General features: G+C 35.2%; 1 protein-coding gene across 2 annotated transcripts; it reads right to left on the reverse strand.

The window, feature by feature from the left end:
• Positions 1-80: 80 nt before the first annotated feature.
• On the reverse strand, positions 81-16,617 carry LOC128242706 (aurora kinase-like). 2 transcript variants are annotated; one of them, XM_052959966.1, is made up of 7 exons: positions 16,551-16,617; positions 11,350-11,422; positions 10,628-10,819; positions 9,144-9,282; positions 8,709-8,857; positions 3,249-3,480; positions 81-2,168 (listed from the first exon to the last, which is right to left on the reverse strand). In XM_052959966.1, the coding sequence occupies exons 1-7, from the start codon at positions 16,600-16,602 to the stop codon at positions 2,067-2,069; spliced, it is 939 nt and encodes a 312-aa protein (XP_052815926.1). In that variant the 5' UTR covers positions 16,603-16,617; the 3' UTR covers positions 81-2,066. The 2 variants fall into 2 exon arrangements, with proteins under 2 accessions (XP_052815926.1, XP_052815927.1); XM_052959967.1 differs by lacking the exon at positions 16,551-16,617 and adding an exon at positions 13,954-13,973.
• Between the last annotated feature and the right edge of the window lie 1,910 nt (positions 16,618-18,527).

The raw sequence follows: 18,527 nt of genomic DNA on the forward strand, positions 1-18,527 counted from the left end.
TCCGCTGTCCACAGATCTTATGGCTTCTAGGACGTTTATTTTTCAATAATTGCTAAGGGTTTGATCACAAACGCATCAAATGTCAAGTTACTACAATTTTATTTTCACAATATTTCATAATGTTATACAACTGTATTTACAAGATCATATAAAAATAGACTGAGAAGTGCAGACTGAAAGAACAGTTAAGAAACAGAAAACACCGTATATAACACACATACACGTAAATAATTTTGATCATACATTTTTCCAGTAAACATTTTAATTGGGATATGCAGTCCTCGAAGTTTGAACCATACATTAACACACTTGGTAAAAAAACTCTACAGGAGCTTATGGTTGTGTGTGAGACACCTTGCAAACTTTAATTGATCAGGGGGTCCAACAGCTGATTATTGTAAATACTGAAAAATAACCAGGTGTTTGTTTGATTAGGAGTGATACATACTCAAAGGATGGTAGTAGGTCTAGGACCTCATTTTAAATTGTTTCTTAAATCATATATATATTTAATGTACTTCCTGCTGTTTTTGATGCAAATGTCCGAGTAAAATACATTCTGTACAAAAGTCTGAAGTTAGAAGCTCTCAATCTTGATTTCTGGATTAATTCTAAACTGAAGAACCCCTGATTGATCTACTTGTATTGTATCTAATAATCTTACACAACCTAGAAATTAATATCCTTCTATTGATCTTAATCTAATTGTCTTATCAGATCGATCTATGATTTGAATATCCTGCTGTGCAGTTTTTGAGATTTTATTATAGAAATGGACCCTAAATGGCCTTGAGCCAATAAACAAACAGGAAATTGGCCCCTACTGTGACATCAGAGCAATAAGCAGGAGATGCACAGCAGGGGATTATCATGCCAAACATTCCATAAACTAGGCCTTTAAGATATTAATAGAACATAAAAAAATTCTGGTTATTCAACAAACAAAATTTATTAAACTTATTTACTGAAATTTATTTAAAAGGCCAGTGTAAGTTTCATCAATTTCATAAAAAAATTGTGTAATAAATTCCATATTTTGACTCATGATCATAGACATGTAATAATATCTATGACCACTCGTTAAATAGAATATGATCTTACACTGAAATTATCAAATATCCTCTAGATATATAACATCGAGTATTAATGATATATATTCACATATACACTCAAGAGTAACTGAAAGAAAGTATTTAGCTGCTGAAGATAAAGGATAAAACAGTAAGGGTTGTTAAAAAAAATAATGTGTTTGTTTCCAGTTTCATGAGAATTTTCAGTTGACAAAAACTGTTGAGTATACGCTTAAGAACATCTTAACAATCAGTATTAGCATCACTAGTATGGTTAATAGCCCACTTCTTTTTTAACTTTTAAAAGAAAAAAATCAAACAAGATAACAAATATTTCACAAGGCTATAAAAAGGTTATGAGTCAGGGTAGATATCACGGTAGGTTGGGAAACTGGAAACAAACATTTTTTTACGCCTTTCTATGATTGCAATAGACAGATGATATGAGAACATGAACACATTAGGTTTAAAAACATGAACACATTAGGTTTGACATATATATAACATGTGAATCAGCTTCATCGCAGTTGATGTAAAGAGACTGTTTGATTTTAAAATATACAGACATTTACAGAATATACATGGATGAAGACACAGATTTTTCTTACGGAAGACTTTTCCGTAACAGATAATAATTATTATTGTCATCAATTTGAAAACAAACATTTCTTTCACATCCTTAAACACATGTCCTCATTAAAACAAATCTATTTACAAGCATACAATGTTTAAATATCACACATGCATTGATTTACATTTTTAAGATGATTTTGATTTGTCCACACCTTATCAATCATAGGACACAGTCCTCAGAGCTGATGGTTTTAATCTCATTACCACCCTTGATCTCTGGACTCTCAATTACTCAATTAACACAAACTATAAGTCTGTTGGTGTATGGTTTTAGTTCCCACAATCAATGTGCTTCATAAGTGTCTGGTAGAACCTTTTGGGGTTATTGTAAGCCACAACAAGGACAGGGTCATCACAGATTAATCAGTGTCTGGGTGGATCCTTGGGGGTATGGTTAGCCACGATCCAGTGGTGGGTCATCACAGCGTCCGGGGAGATACGCTTACGGGGGTCATGTCGCAGTAACTGAAATTCAAACAAACAATAAGATTCGATGTTTCAACAAACAATATGTTTCAACAAAAAATATACTAGTATCTCAAACAAGAAGACCTACTGTGATGTTTCTTTCATGACAGAATATGTGGAGAAAATCTATGATGCCATTAATAATTGATATAAATTTGGTAAATATTTACTCTCCAATATTATTGGAGGGTAAATATTTACCAAATTTATATCAATTATAAATATAACAAGGATGTGATAAATCTATCAGCTGAAGGGCTAAAACGATTACAGCCAGGTGCATGGGACCAATTAAGGCCCAAAATTGGGTGGGGCACCCTGCCTAGAAGCAAAACTGGCCAATTTGGAACTTATTTTGAGGGCTCTCTATGCATTCAGTTATTATTTTATTAGGCTTTTATTTTATTTATTTTTTTGTGGGAGGGGGGAATTCCCTTGAGACATTAGACGCGTGAACAATTCACATCTCTCATATTTGATTTGTTTTGCAACCTTTTTCATCTTATAATTTCAACATATTCAATCAAATTTTGATTTCATTCGCAGCTTTACATGTCATTGCAAACACAAGGAGGCTTAAATCCAGTAACTTTACAGTCGAAACTCGTTGGCTCGATATCTCATGGCTGGATATCCTCGTTGGCTCAAACCAGATTAAAAGGACCAAATTTTTTTACTATTTGTTCATATAAAATTAGATTGGATGGCTCAATATCAAAAGTCATTTTCACGGTCCCAAGTAAGACTTTCACACGTTTTGTTTTGTTTGCTTGGGTCGATGTCATTTGCGCGGGTTCAGTTAAAAATCTCACACCTTCATTTGTTTGCTTGGCATCATTTAGCACATTAAAATTGCTTGACTGGTATTATAATTATTATCAAATACTCTTCTCTTGCCGAGATTGCATAGCCAATAACAAACGAGGTAAACACTATTTTTTGTAACAAATAAAAAAATAACATTCTGCTTGGCTCAATGTTCTTGAGGCTCTAAGTATTTTGGCCGGTCCCTAGAATATTGAGCCATACAGTTTCGACTGTATATCACTTCAGTAGGTGGATATAACAAGTACATACACTTCCAATGAGATCCCTGGCCCCTGAGGTGACGTAAGACGGGTAGCGTATGTCCACACGAGTGATTCTCCTGTATGTCTCAGAGTTGCTCTCCGTCTCAAACGGGGGATTTCCCACTAGCAGCTCGTAACACAGCACGCCCAGGCTCCACAGGTCAACATTCTCATCGTGGAACGAGCCCTCAATCATCTCTGGAGGGAGGTAGTCCAGCGTCCCACATAATGTCGTCCGTCTGGAAAAAATCAAATATTGCTTGGTGTCTTGGTATTCATTAACCTTTTCATTCAAGCACTAGATATTAATGCTTCATTCAGGAAAAAATGTCCCACAACATCAAGAAAAATCAAGCGAATTTAAACTTAGGGTTTTGGCCAGATTTTAAAAAGGACAAGGTGCTGCAGAAGTAGGACAAGCTTCCAAGGGAGGAAGGGCACACTGTCAGGCTGTAATGCATTTAAACATTATTTGTTAGAAAATGTAAGTAATTTTGTTTCATAGAAGTAACATAATGGTTGTCTGTCAAAAACCACAACCTTTTGATTTTTATAACCTTTCAATTCTCTGAATTCTTCATGAGGGCAGAGGGATGCTACCTTCCAAACTCTTTAACTAAAATCATTTGACTTTATGATACACGTATACCATATAAAAGAAAATGCATATCCAGTTATTCTTCATCATTTTTTTCATGTTGTTATTCTTAAATACCAGTACAAAGAGGTCAGAAATGTTATGGCTCCCATTTTAATAATATAGTCACACAAAATCCTTGAAAGTACGAGTCAAACACCTGGCCTCAATATCACGAAAATACTCAAGTCAAATCTCAATCTCAACTCATTTTACCACATAAAAGCATAGTATTTTTTTTTAATCTTGAATGTTTTTATACTTTTTGAAAACATATTTTCTCAAAGAATGTGTAATTGAAAGATTTTGACAATATTTCAAAGAAAACTTATTCTAGAGCAATAAATTTACTTGAGTAACTGTGAAAAGGCAATGAATTGTACTGGAGTACATTTTTGGCTGAAGAATATTTTTTCCATTGGAATCTAGACCAAAGGTTTCAATCACCATATTCAATGATAGAATGCGGTTCAAAAATGTGTAAAAACTATGATGTTATATGGGAATATGAGTTGGGATTTGACTTAAGTATTTTCGTGATATTGGGGCCTGATGCCAACAGGTAATTGGACTCTACCATTAATGCCACTCTTTCATTTATCAGGAACAGTTCATTCTCAAAGCACAGGACAACAAATGCATTTTGTACAATGATAAAATCTAGAATTCTAGATAAATATTCATAATATCCCACCCAAATGGAAGTACTTTTTGTGTACAAAGTAAACAACTTTAAATCTTTTTTTATTTCTTTTTTATGACTGTCAACACTTGTGTTTGAAGTCAAATTGTATAATTTTGTTCTTTTGCTGTTTCAAAACAAAGATGTTAACCCTTAATTGAAAATAATAATTAAAATTCAACCTATTATCAATATCAATAAAGAGAAATACATTTTGTAACCCTAATAAAACTTTTGACCCACATTTAAAGTTCATGATTCAAAACTGTACTAACTTGGCAAGCTAGATGCAAGATAACTGCCCCCATTGCACTGCTGGTGAACTGAGTTGTACTGAAAAAGCTCCAAATTGGCCCAGTTGAGCAACCATTTAGCACTCAGATTCACTAAAATGCACTGGCCTGGCTAAGTGCTATAAGCTCATCCCTACAGTAAGTATAGACTGTAAACTTAGATACATAATTCGCTTTATCTGTGTCAATATTATATTGACTCATGAAGGTTGATTTAAATAAAATGTATGTCATGTTTAATAGTCGTTATAAATTGATCGACTATTGTACCATAAATTGTTGTTTTAATCAATACATTTTAATACTTCCCCTGATACCGTACACATTTACTCCCCCTAATACCATACGCTATCCTTGACAACCAAATAAGCCTTACATATGATCTTTTGAATGAATAGATAAATGACAACAAATTCCAAGTTAAACTAGAGCTATCACTGAAGGTGAGTAATACCCCTGAATGCCTCATTATGATTTATCATTGTATGAAGTTTTATGCTATTCCATCTAGTAGTTTTCAAGTTACTGTCCGGACAAAAGTTTGACAAAAAAAAAAGAAAAAAAAAAAAGGCAATAACTGTAATTTGCTAAAATAGTGTAGTGATTCAACTACACTGAACTCCTTCTCATTGTGCTGTACCATTGTATAAAGTTTTATTACATTCCATCCGGTAGTTTTCAAGTTATGCTCCGGACAAGAAAAAAGTAACAAAGGGCAATAACTCTGTAACTGGCTAAAGAATTGTGGTTCCTGTATACTACACTTCCTCTCATTATGATCTATCACTGTATGAAGATTTATTAAATTCCATCCAATAGTTTATAAGTTATGCTCCAGACAAGAAAAAGTAACAAAGGGCAGTAACTCTGTAATTAGCTGAAATAGAATTGCGGTTCCTGTACACTGCACTCCCTCTCATTATGATCTATCATTGTATGAAGTTTTATTAAACTCCATCCAATACTTTTCAAGTTATGCTCCGGACAAGAAAAAAGTAACAAAGGGCAGTAACTCTGTAATGAGCTGAAATAGAATTGCGGTTCCTGTACTCTGCACTTCCTCTCCTTATGATCTATCACTGTATGAAGTTTTATTAAATTCCATCCAATAGTTTTCAAGTAATGTCTGGAAAAAAATTGACGGCAAAAAACAAATAAAGGGCAATAACTCAGTAATAAGCTAAAGTAGAGTTATGGTTCTTGAACACTGCACTTCCTCTCATTGTGCTTTACTATTGTATGAAGTTTCAATGAATTCCATCCAGTACTTTTCTAGTTATACTCTGGACAAAAAAAGTAACAAAGGGCAATAACTCAGTAATAAGCATGAATAGAGTTATGATTGTTGTACACTGCACTTTCTCTCATTATGCTCTATCATTGTATGAAGTTTAATCCAATTTCATCCAGTAGTTTTTAAGTTATGCTCCGGACAAGGTAAATTGCAACGGACCGACCAACAAACCGACCGACTGACCACAGGGTGACTCCAATATACCACCTTCAAACTTCGTTTGTTGGGGGTATAAAAAGCGCTAAAATATTGCTGATATCTTTTAATTCGTACACAAATCATGTTTTCTTTTGTTTTGGCCACGAGAGTCTAATGAATTTAACATAATAATGTATAAGAATTAATCTTTTTTTTGCATCAACCTTTATTGTACTCCGGTAAGAAGGAGAGCAAACATGAACATGCAAGTGTGACCTTGCAGAACATGTTTTATGCTACCCATACCACATGTCTGCCATGCTATAAAGGCTATATGTCTGCCCGGCTACCACATATGTCTACCATGCAATGCATGCTAAATGTCTGACCCGCTAAAAAATGTCTGCAATGCTTTGCTGGGTATTTGTCTGCCTGGCTACCACATTTGTGTGTCATGCTATGCAGGCTATATGTCTAATCTGCTTCCATATATGTGAAGACATTGTCTGACATGCTATGCAGACTATCATTTCTTTGTCATGCTATGCAGTCTAAAGGTCAGCCTTGCTTTTGAGCCTTTATTTTGGCCATGCTATGCAGCCTATGTGTCTTCAGTGCTATGCAACCTATATGTCTGTTGTGATACACAGCTTAATATCTGCCATGATATATGCAGCCTATATGTCTGCTGTGCTAAAACAATTAAGTTATCATTAAAACAAGAGCGGTCACAGACAGCATTTTTTTAAAGGAAAGCCAATCAATGGTAAGTTTAGTTTCTCAGGAACATAAGAAATGCATAAAATTAAGAAAGGGCAATAACTCTTCATAAAATGGTCGAATAGTGAAAGCCCGACAATATGCGCTGCGTCACTATATAGTCATCAATCTGTTAAAGTTTGGTAGAAATTGCATGAAAAACGTAAGAGGAGTTGCAAGAAACCAACTTTAAATGTAAACAAAGGACTATAACTCTTTCAAAAATGGACGAATCACAAAAGCCCGACAATATGCGCTGCGTCACTATATAGTCATCAATCTGTGAAAGTTTGGTAGAAATCGCATGAGAAATTTAAGAGGAGATGCAAAGAAATGAATGTGGGACGGACGGAAGGACAGACACATGGAATCGCGCCCACCATTACTATATCCCCTAGCCTTTTTAAGGTGGGGGATAAAAATGATGAAAGGGCCACATAAGGAACATTTCTGTTTAAATGTTTTGAAAACGGGCCAATGGTTTCTGAAAAGAAAGATTTTCATACAGACATACCCCGGTATAGTGAAAACTAGCCCTAGCCCCTGATGGCCCTGTTTTATTGTGAATCACAATGGGGTGAAGGAATTTGATATATGGCCACTAAATGAACGTTTTAGTCGAATTATTTTGAAATTTGAAATCAGGTTGATGGTTTCTGAATAGAAAATTTTCCATATAGACATATAGTGGTAACTAGCCTCGCCCCTGGTCACCACGTTTTTTATGCATCATCAAGGAGTGAAGAAATTTGACAAAGGGTCACTGTAGGAAAATTTCTATGATTTTTTTTTTAATTGGGCCAATAGTTTCTGACAGAAGATTTTCAAAGTTATCCATATAGACATAATTGATATAGTGAAAAGAAGCACTTCGTGCTCAGATAAGCATGAAGTACAGCTCAATTTTCTTACTGTCCTATGATTGCCAGTACTTATTCAAACAAAGTCATAATGCATTTAAGTATTTAATGATTTATTGAAACAAGTAAATTTGATCAAATTGAAGGTTTCCATACACAGATATATTGAAATCAACAAGTTGTGTTATATAATGCACATTTTATAAGCGTATTGTGAAGTACATGTTCCGGAATTTTTTAAACCATTTACATGTGTTTATTTAAATATTGTCTTCAAATATCTACTTAGAAATTAACGAGCTTTAAAACCAAGTTAGAGAGTGGGTTCATAGAGTTTAATATATGTTATATTATATATATTAAGGGTATGCCAGAGAAAGCTAACTATACTTTTTTTTAAATAATGTATTTTCATGAGTATTCTCTGACATGAAAAATTGTGTTACCACAATTAAGAAACATTCCATACAGTTATAGAAATTAGGCATTTGGATAAATAGGTGCGAATCTTACATTAATAACTTTTTAGTAGATATCATAGTGGTCGAAATTAGCACAAGCCCACTAGCCCTGCACTGGTAAAATACTAACAGGGCTTGCTCATATTCTTGTTTTTAAAATCAAGCACTAGTGTAAGAATTCAGGCTTGTTCATTTAAATGTCTAATTTCGATGACTGCTGTATATTAAAATTGCAAATTTAGTACAAGCTCAAAATTATTTTACCAGTATGAGACTTGAGGTCATTTGCAATTCATTTCAACCACTGTGAATGGCAATATAAAAACCTGGAGAGTGATCTAACCTGGAGGATGGAGCGTGGACGGACCAGCCAAAGTCGGCTATCTTGAGGTCACCAATAAGGCTTATCAGTAGATTTTCTGGCTTGATGTCTCGATGGATCACCTTCTTACTGTGGCAGTACTTGAGGGCATTGGCCAGCTGGTAGACATACTGGAACGCACATACATGTTTTTAGCATTATTGTTACACAAAGCAACTCATCACATTATTCACATTGTTATGTAAGGAGCAGACAACATTTGTTTTATTAATTGTTCACCTCCAAAATGCATTGTCACATTGGAAAGTTCACAAATATTTGGCTTTTAAACATCACACTTGTTGCATATTATCATTATATAATCAACATAATTTCAATTATAAATAGTTATTTTTCTCTTAATTAAGCTTCACTAAATTAAGCATGTTTACTTAATTTAGGCTTATAATTATGTACCTTTGCAGTAGTTTTCTCGTCAAATCTCTTTTCTCTCTGCAGGATCTTATACAGCTCGCCCTTGGCTGCAAACTCCAGCACCAGGAAGATACGTTTCTTGTCATGAAACCACTGATACATCCGTAGTATATTCTCATGTCTGAAACAGAAAAAAACAGGCTTACCTCCTTTCTGTGCCTTTTTCAATAGTCCAGTGTTCTTAATAAGTTTTGGTTGAAATGTATAAAATAGTAAAGTATCAGACCAGCTAATCCTTATTCTACTTAAAATTCAAATATTTTTCCAAATTTGAACCCGCCCAATTCCCATTTGATCCATTTTGCCGGCAGCTAGTTCTTTTTGAGAACACTTAAGAGTGGTATATAGAACATTGTCATAATTTTTAGGACCAAAGAGTGGAAAGTGTTTTCATTATCAATTTATTCAAATGAAATAGAAGCTTCATTTCGGGTTCAATCAGGTTTTTGCCTTGACATGGAATATGCTAACAAAAATTTTGAAACTTTTCAAGTTTTATAACATACTTTTGGGATATACCCTAATTTGAAAATTAGAGTAGTGGTAAACATGCTTTTGAACATTGCAACACTGATTCATAGTCTAAAATAATAGACGTGTTATACGGGATTCTTCCAATCCCTAACGTCTAAACGGGAATGTGCAAAAAACGGGGGTGTTTTAAAAATATTGAAATTGTTTTAAGTGAAGTATTTTATGGTTGAAATTGATCATAAAGAGTTATATTCATATTTTACCATGTAAGTGAAATGTTATTTTGCACTAAACAAGCATTAAGTGCATTAAAACAAGTTGTTTACCTTTCCAATAAAACGAAAGTTGACTGACACAGACAACAATTATGCGAAGGGGAACAACACAATACAATCGTAATAGCTCGGCCTCCTCCGACAAAGCTTCGAGATAGACCTCGTTATACAATCGTAACAAATCGGCCATGGCCGAAATGTTCCGAGCGATTTAAAACTGTGCCCTAAAGCCTTGCAGGTGCCCTTCATGTATATATCGTTATGTTTTGACAGAATGAAATGAAAAAAAGCCGTCAAACTCATAATTATAAGTTGGATATTTATTTTTTTGTGTACGGAACTAATATAAAATAACATTATCTGGTAATATTTCTTGTTTTTATGATATTTTATAGACGCTATATGCTTTAACCCGGAATCCTGATCGGAACAACTACCCACTTTTGATACTAAACAATTTGTACGTGAAGGATTTGCCATATCAAAAATCTAAAAAAAATCCGTCAACGTACAATTATTTGGACTACACTGATTCATTGTTACAATGTATGTTATAATATGCAAAAATTAGAGAATGATAATTATATCAGTGCTTAATGTATGGGCAGAATCTTAGGTCTACATGTATCTATAAAGTTACACATCACTGAGTTATGTAATAAAGAGAAAAAAGAATTTGTATGGTTTGGCTATGACAATGGGTGGGTAAACCCTTACTGTAAATGTGACTGGATCTCAATTTCTCTGCGGAGCTGATGTTCCACGCCAGAGTTCTGTAGCTGAGATTTGAAGAGCACCTTCAGAGCCACGATGAACTTGGAAGTCTTCTCTCTCGCTAGATAAACATTCCCAAACTTTCCTTTGCCCAGTGGCTTCCCTATATCAAAGTTTGCCAGAGTCAATTCTTTTCTGAAAAAAAGTTAAAATTATTAACCAACCTTTATTCATTGATATAATCAATATTTCTTCTTTCTCGAAACAATTTTTTATAAAATAAAAAATTGTCACCTTGGTGCAAGTAGTACTGCAGGGCTTCCATAAAGGAAGTTTGAAATATATTACTTCCTAAAAATGGGTTAAAACTTAAGTCCTTGGAAGTACAAGAACTTGACAAAATATAACCCTTGCATCACTTTTATACACAAATTTTCAAAACGTGAAATGAAATATTTAAATCAAATTTGCAATGTATAGTAGCAAAATCATTCTTTTTTAACATGCTAAACTTTTCTGCTACACAGATGTATTTCTACAGAACTAGACTTGATTAAATGCTTTAAAACTTAAAATTAATTTCTTTTAAGGTCATTATTCAGATATTCTTTTTAGATATTAATATGTGAAAAAGTTGATTTACAAAAAAATGTAAGCAAAAACGAAATATTATACCAGGTACTATCTGACTAATTTCACAACACAACGAGAAGAGAGACCCTTACTTTTTAGGCGTTCCTGCATTTTCTGATGTATTCTGGTCATTCACTGGCTGCAACACTCTTGGTTCCATTGTGACTGAAACATGCAGTTAAAATTGTTTTAGTAAAAAACTGTAAAATTCCTTGCCAATATTTGTTTTTCCTGGCTGGTTCATTTTAAGGAAAAAAGCAATTCTTTGTTTGCTGTTACCTCCGCAAATTGTCAAGTTTTGGAAAAAAGGCTCAAAATAATCTGACATAGATAAAACAGTGAAAAGAATATACAAACACATGAACATACAACTACAACATTACATACATGTATATAAAGACAGACAAAAGAAAGACAATACATAACAAATCCTTATTAGGCACTGAATGTAGTATTTTCTATGCATTCTATTAATTTACCGAAGGTATTGCTCATTTGAGTACCAATTAAATGAGAGAAAAAGGAACAAAGATTCTAGTGCATAGTGCAATGTTCATGAATTAAACATGAGTGCCATTTAAAGTTGTTCACTCCAGGTTGGGAACTGTCAAAATCAATTTACATTCTACACAATTATTGCAAATAATTTTATATTTAATTTAGTATATTAAAGACCCGTTGAAATCCATGTTACATGTAGTAGCCATATTGAATGTTAAAGACTTTTAAGAGGCAATACATAAATAAAGATGTTTCTCCCTCGTTTATTGAATAATGTTTATAATTTAAATGTGGGCACATAAAAGGGAGATAACAACTTTTTGTAACATTTTCAAATTAGGAACAGTTGTATTGAAATGGTACTCGCACCTCAATAGGCCTTAAGTCTTTTACTTTCATTTGGATAGAAATTGTAAAATTTCATTACATCAGTCCACGGTTTGCATACTAGTGTAATTCCCGAGCAGTGCTCTATTAAGATTCAATAAATATTGATGTTTTCTTAACTCCCTTAAATTGTTGCATGCAAAGGGGTAATCTTTATAAAGAAAAGGACATTCCCTGAACTTATCACTGCTATTATCCTGGAACAGTTCAACAGATATTACACAAATAATATAATATACAAAGGTCTTTTGACACCCTTTTCTATAAGTGGAGGATTAGTGAGGGAAAAAGAACTGTTGTTGACCTATTTCGAGACCATAACATCACTTTCTTCACTGAAACTTTATTTAAAATCTATGTTTATAATAGTTTCTTTATCTGGCTTTCTTAAGTTCAGTTATTGACTACAAATAAAAAGTGATTATTTCTATGATCAGTAGACAAACTTAGTCTTTATTTATAACAATGATGATGTATTTTATGTTTTGATGAATACCAAAAGGAAACAAGTTTTTGAAATTAAACAAATAGTGATGATTTTGCTTTTAAATCAATTGCTAACAATCAGACTATTTGGGAAAGGGAAAAAAAGGGAAAAAAACGAATAAGATTGATATTCATTCCAATATCTCTAATAGTCTGAAAGTCATCATTTCTGACAAGAAGCAGATTTTTTTTATCCACTTCCGAGGATGGTAAGCCCATTAAATTGTTTCTGAAATATGCAAAAAAGGGTAAAAAAGTGAAATGCTACCCATGCCAATGATGATGATGATAATCTTCTGATTTGTGACTCAGGAATCCCCTGGAACACTGAACAAAATCCCCTGGGGAGCCTTTGAAAAATATGGCATGTATGGATATGGATGCAACAAGTCTGCTTTTTCTGGGGGTATTAACCCAATACCAAAAATATTGTAAGTGGAGTGTATTTTACTGGACTTTACATGGGCATCAAGACAGAGATTACACAAGGTTTGTTAGGGGGTATTCCATATAAACAGCCACTTCAGAGTCTTTAACGAATTTTGTTTTGGCGACTCTACGCATCCATATCCCACTTGTTTTTTTCCTAGCCAAGAATGACAGATCCCAGCGCTAAGTATATTGAGCGGAAAGATAACAGGCACCTGTTAGTTCGAAAAGGGCGATGATTTGCTAACAGAAGTTGATCTGAATTAATGTGTCATTAAGCACTTAAGTGTAATAAGAGATTGGTATTGGCTAAAATAATTTATGTGTAACATTTGTTTTTTTTTAACAATGCAGTGTTTAATATTGTGAAGTTACAGTTGAAGAATATCTTTTATAGTGTTATGAATCAGTGGACTTGTGGCATTTAGGGAACAAAATGAATATCCAAATGTTCAAAAAGGTCCATAAACGCGCATTATTGTGGCTAGCTTGTTAGAGGGTAGTGCACAGATAAGTAACCCAGCAGTGCGTTAAGTAACTGAGTAAGGCGAGCGTCTACACAACTCTTCCGGTTATTTATTGAACCCCCTTTTAACATCCATCCTGGAGGTCAATATGTTATCGGGTCGAGGCAGCGGATAAAAACCGACACCGATAAACAACGGATCCAGCACAAAATGGTAAAAAATCTCATAACAGAGATGAAATATATTTCTAGTCGCGAAAACATGTGATAATTCCAGTGAACGCTCGGTATCGGATAAAACACTCGTAAATACCTATAATAAATTTAATCTGATATGTATATTTATGATTTTAGAAAATAGTAAAAGAAAGTTCTTGCTGAATTAACCGAAAGTTTAACAAATCTTGATATTGTCTTTACTGTTTACCTCTTTAAAATTGGGTAATTATCAATTGGCTGGCACAAAATTGTTACAACCGTTTTCATTGGTCGACATACAAGGGCAGTTATATTTCACGGGACCCGGGACCCAAATTTTAATTTTGATTTTATATTTGCGTTTGTAATGTTTGAGTTTGTACAAGCTATTCAAAATAGTGAGTACCTTAAAATAAATATATTAATAGCATATAAATAAGTTCAATGCATATATTATGATGCACTATTGATTTTTTGATGCGCAAAGTAACTAATTGTCTGTTTGATTTTATGTTCATGCATAAAAAAATCATTTTTTAAAAAACAAACAAACAATAATAACAAAGAAACTAATTACACTAGCAATATATTAAAGAAAACAGAAGGAAGTACATATTCTATAGAAATATTAAAACTGTTCATTGGTGTAAGATGCCTATTCACCGGTGACAGACACCCTAGAGACTGGCTGTAGGGAGGGGAGGGCAAGCAGAGTCTAAGCAGAGGCTTGAATTGGAGACAAAACGATACAAAGTGATTGGCCCTGTGGATTATGGACAAGCCGAAGCTTGATTTTGAAACAGAAGAATATTCAGAGACTTGCCATGGAGACAGAAAGACAAGCAGAAGCTTGCATTGGAGACAGAAGGGCAAGCCGAGACTGGCCATGGAGACAGAAGGACACCCAGAGACTGGCCATGAAGACAGAAAGACATGCAGAGACTGGCCAAGGAGACAGGATGACAAGCAGAAACTGGCCAATGAGACAAGTAGAGGTTTGCTATGAAGACAGAAGGACATGCAGAGACTGGCCATGGGACAGAAAGACACCCAAAGACTGGCCATGGACACAGAAGGACATGCAGAAACTGGCCATGGAGACAGAAGGACATGCAGAAACTGGCCATGGAGACAGAAGGACAAATACAACAAAATCTCTGAATACCCTGTCAAAGTTTCTTTTCTATGCATACATCTTAAGAAACGGCTAGCAATTTTTCCATTTATCCATAAACTATTATTCTGCTCTTCTGTAAAGCAAAAATTACCAGTTTGATATTGCTAAGATTCATGCCTTGCATAAGTTGTATTTGCTATAGACATGTATAAGTTTTATGCAATAATCTGAGCTTAGTTGTCAGAGAATAAGTGTTGCTCTGCAATAAATTATACATTAAATTCCACTCTTAATGTACCTTCTTTTGATACTGTCCATTATTTTCCTGAAGGATAATTTAATTAATTCCTGATTTAAATTGAATGATTTATAGCAGCACCCTCACAGATTGACAGTTTTAACCTTTTTTGTTTATTTTATCTCAGAATCAGCTGAATTTGGCACCTTAAATTCAGTAATAAAAATAACATTCAATAGAAATGATCTCGACTGTTTGGAATATAACTGACAATTTTAAATTTCCTTAACATCAGTGACTCTTTTTACCATAAAACATCATTTTGTTTAACAGAAGAAGGAAAACTGCCATCTGCTCTTTTGTCAGCCATCTTATATCACTGATTGCCAAACATTTGGGCAAAATTGACAAAATGTTAAGCATATTTAAAAAAAGTCATGACCATCAAACTGTGAGAGTGCAGCTTTAGTTCATTTAGAACAGGTTTAAAACACGATGCACATGATTTAAGAAGAAATTTGACCTTAAACAATAGGGGGTCATCTCTGATCAATGAAAAATATTTCGTCTTTCTAATGCAAACATGAGACCCTTGACCTAAAAAACATTAGGGTTCATCTCAGGTCAATGACATATATTTCGTCTTTCTAATGCAAACATAAGACCCTTGACATAAAAAGCATAAGGGTTCATCTCTGGTCAATGACAAATATTTTGTTTTTCTAATGTAACATGAGACCCTTGACCTAAAAAGCATATTAGGGTTCATCTCTGGTCAATGACAAATATTTCGTCTTTTTAATGCAAACTTAAGACCCTTGACCTAAAAAGCATTAGGGTTCATCTCAGGTCAATGACAAATAATTCGTCTTTCTAATGCAAACATGAGACCCTTGACCTAAAAAGCATTAGGGGCCATCTCTAGTCAATGACAAATATTTCGTCTTTCTTTTGCAAACATAAAACCCTTTGCCTTAAAAGCATTAGGGGTCATCTCAACTAGAATCAAGAGTTTCCATGAGCTAGACTGTCGACCTATTTAAAGCGATAGGGGTAAATGTTGAGCTAAAAACTGATCAAGGGAAACCTACAACTAAGTTTCAAGAATTTGACGTGCTACCTCTTTCGCAAAAACAGTTCTAGTTTTAATGTAAAACTACAACTTTGGCACTGAGTAGCTGTTGTGGACACGTAACCAAACTTGGTAGTATACGGGAGTATGAAGTGAATTGGGCCCAGATATTTAGCCAACAAGTTTCATCAAAATTGCTAGTGTTTCCGAGTGAAAAGTTACATCTAAGGGTGTATATGTTTTGTTTCCCTTTTCACTCCAAGTGTATATGAGAGACAATCTGTTTTGAGGCTGCGGAGTTGGGTTTCTTCCTTGCCTTTGTTACGTTTGGACGAATACTCAATTTATTATCTTATGTTTACTTTACAGTTGTAAGATACTGCCGTTTATTTCGATAACCTGCAAGATATGCCCATGGCCGCCCGCTGATCCAGATAGGATACCGACCCATCGGAGGGCCTGCACTGCCCGTCTCGGCGGCATCGTCTGCGCTGCGGAGCAAGAGCGTGCACACTGGGACCTTAAAGCAAGAGCCAATATGCTCACACCTGAAATATGGTTATCAATAGCAAAAGTAAAAACATCTCGCAAGTTGAAGATGCACTATTACTCCCAAATTAACACATTTAATCACAGACCTATGAACCATATGTCCATAATTTAAAACAATTGTTTTAATATACCAAAAAGGTTGAAAAAATGTCGAAAACAATTGTGCTTATGACTCAGATACCGAGTTTAATTTAAAAGAAATATGCAGAAAACACGGTATTGCTACCTTATGAAAAACGATAGTTGATCGCAGTAAATTTTTTAGCATTCACCAATCATTTGATATTTTTTGCGTTTTAAGCTATTGCATACACGGTAGACTAAAAAACACTAAAAAAATCATTTCAGTGTCCGGACTAGCAAGAAGACCATCACCCGGGTCGTTCCATTGATGAGCAGATTGATTATTGGCGGACCCGACCCATCCCACTTACAAACGGACTCTGCTATTGGCAACCATTGTGTGGCCGTGTCTAGGAACTGATTGTTTTGCATCAAGAAACTATGGTAACTGTAGACCTTTGTACAACATTGATTCTGCTGCTGCTTCTTGATGATGATGATGATGATGATGATGAGCCCTCCTACACCTGCAAAAACTTTATGATACATGAGCCCATGTGTATCAAGGTCCATAGCTCTTGCTATAACAAGTTTTCAGTTATGCCTGTCCCCTATTTACTATTTATCTTTATTATTATGCCCCCCTTCGAAGAAGAGGGGTATATTGCTTTGCACAGGCATGTCGGTATGTCGGTCGGTCCGTCGGTCCGTCGGTAGACCAAAGCTTGTCCGAGTGATAACTCAACAATCCCTGGACGTATGGTCATCAAACTTCACATGAAGGTTGGGCCTGACCAGTAGTTGACCCCTATTGTTTTGGGGGGTCATCAGGCCAAAGGTCAAGGTCACAGTGACCTTGAATGGTAAAAGGCTGTCCGAGTGATAACGTGACAATGCCTGCACCCATGGCCCTCAAACTTGACTTGGAGGTTGGGCCTGACCAGTAGCTGACCCCTATTGTTTTTTGGGCTCAATGGGTCAAAGGTCAAGGTCACAGTGACCTTTAATGGTAAAAGGTTGTTCGAGTGATAACTCAACAATGCCTGCACCCATGGCCCTCAAACTTGACTTGGAATTGAGCCTGACCAGTAGATGACCCCTATTGTTTTTGGGGGTCATTGGGCCAAAGGTCAAGGTCACAGTGACCTTGAATGGTAAAAGGTTGTCCGATTGATAACTCAACAATGCCTGCACCCATGGCCCTCAAACTTGACTTGGAGAATTGGCCTGACAAGGAGATGACCCCTATGGTTTTTGGGGGTCATCTGGCCAAAGGTCAAGGTCACAGTGACCTGGAATGGTAAAAGGTTGTCCGAGTGATAACTCGACAATGCCTGCACTCATGGCCCTCAAACTTGACATGGAGGTTGGGCCTGACCAGTAGATGACCCCTATTGATTTTAGGGGTCAAAGGTCAAGGTCACAGTGACCTTGAAAGCAAACTCGACAATTCTTGGACCTATGGTCATCAAACTTGACATGAAGGTTGGGCCTGCCCAGTAGATGACCCCTATCGACTTTTGGGGTCATCAGGCCAAGGTCAATGTCACAGTAACCTTTAACGCAAAAAAGTTAACAAATCTTCCCCCACTGATTTCTCAACAATGCCTGAACCTATGATCATTAAACTTGACATGGATGTTAAGCCTGACCAGTAGATCACCCTTATTGATTTGAGGATTCATAGAGCCAAAGGTCAAGGTCACAGTGATTTTGAATGGTAAAAGGTTGTCCAAGTGATAACTCAACAATGCCTGAACC

This window comes from Mya arenaria, chromosome 8, assembly GCF_026914265.1.
Source record: "Mya arenaria isolate MELC-2E11 chromosome 8, ASM2691426v1".
Classification (NCBI taxonomy): domain Eukaryota; kingdom Metazoa; phylum Mollusca; class Bivalvia; order Myida; family Myidae; genus Mya; species Mya arenaria.

Excerpts from the sequence above, each read along its gene's own strand:
- LOC128242706 (XM_052959966.1), bottom strand. The coding sequence starts at position 16,602 with ATGGGTCGGTATCCTATCTGGATCAGCGGGCGGCCATGGGCATATCTT. Across the intron at positions 8,858-9,143 it reads ACGAGAAAACTACTGCAAAG|TATGTCTACCAGCTGGCCAA; the intron begins GTACATAATTAT and ends TGTGCGTTCCAG. Across the intron at positions 2,169-3,248 it reads CCAGGGATCTCATTGGAAGT|TTACTGCGACATGACCCCCG; the intron begins GTATGTACTTGT and ends TTTGAATTTCAG.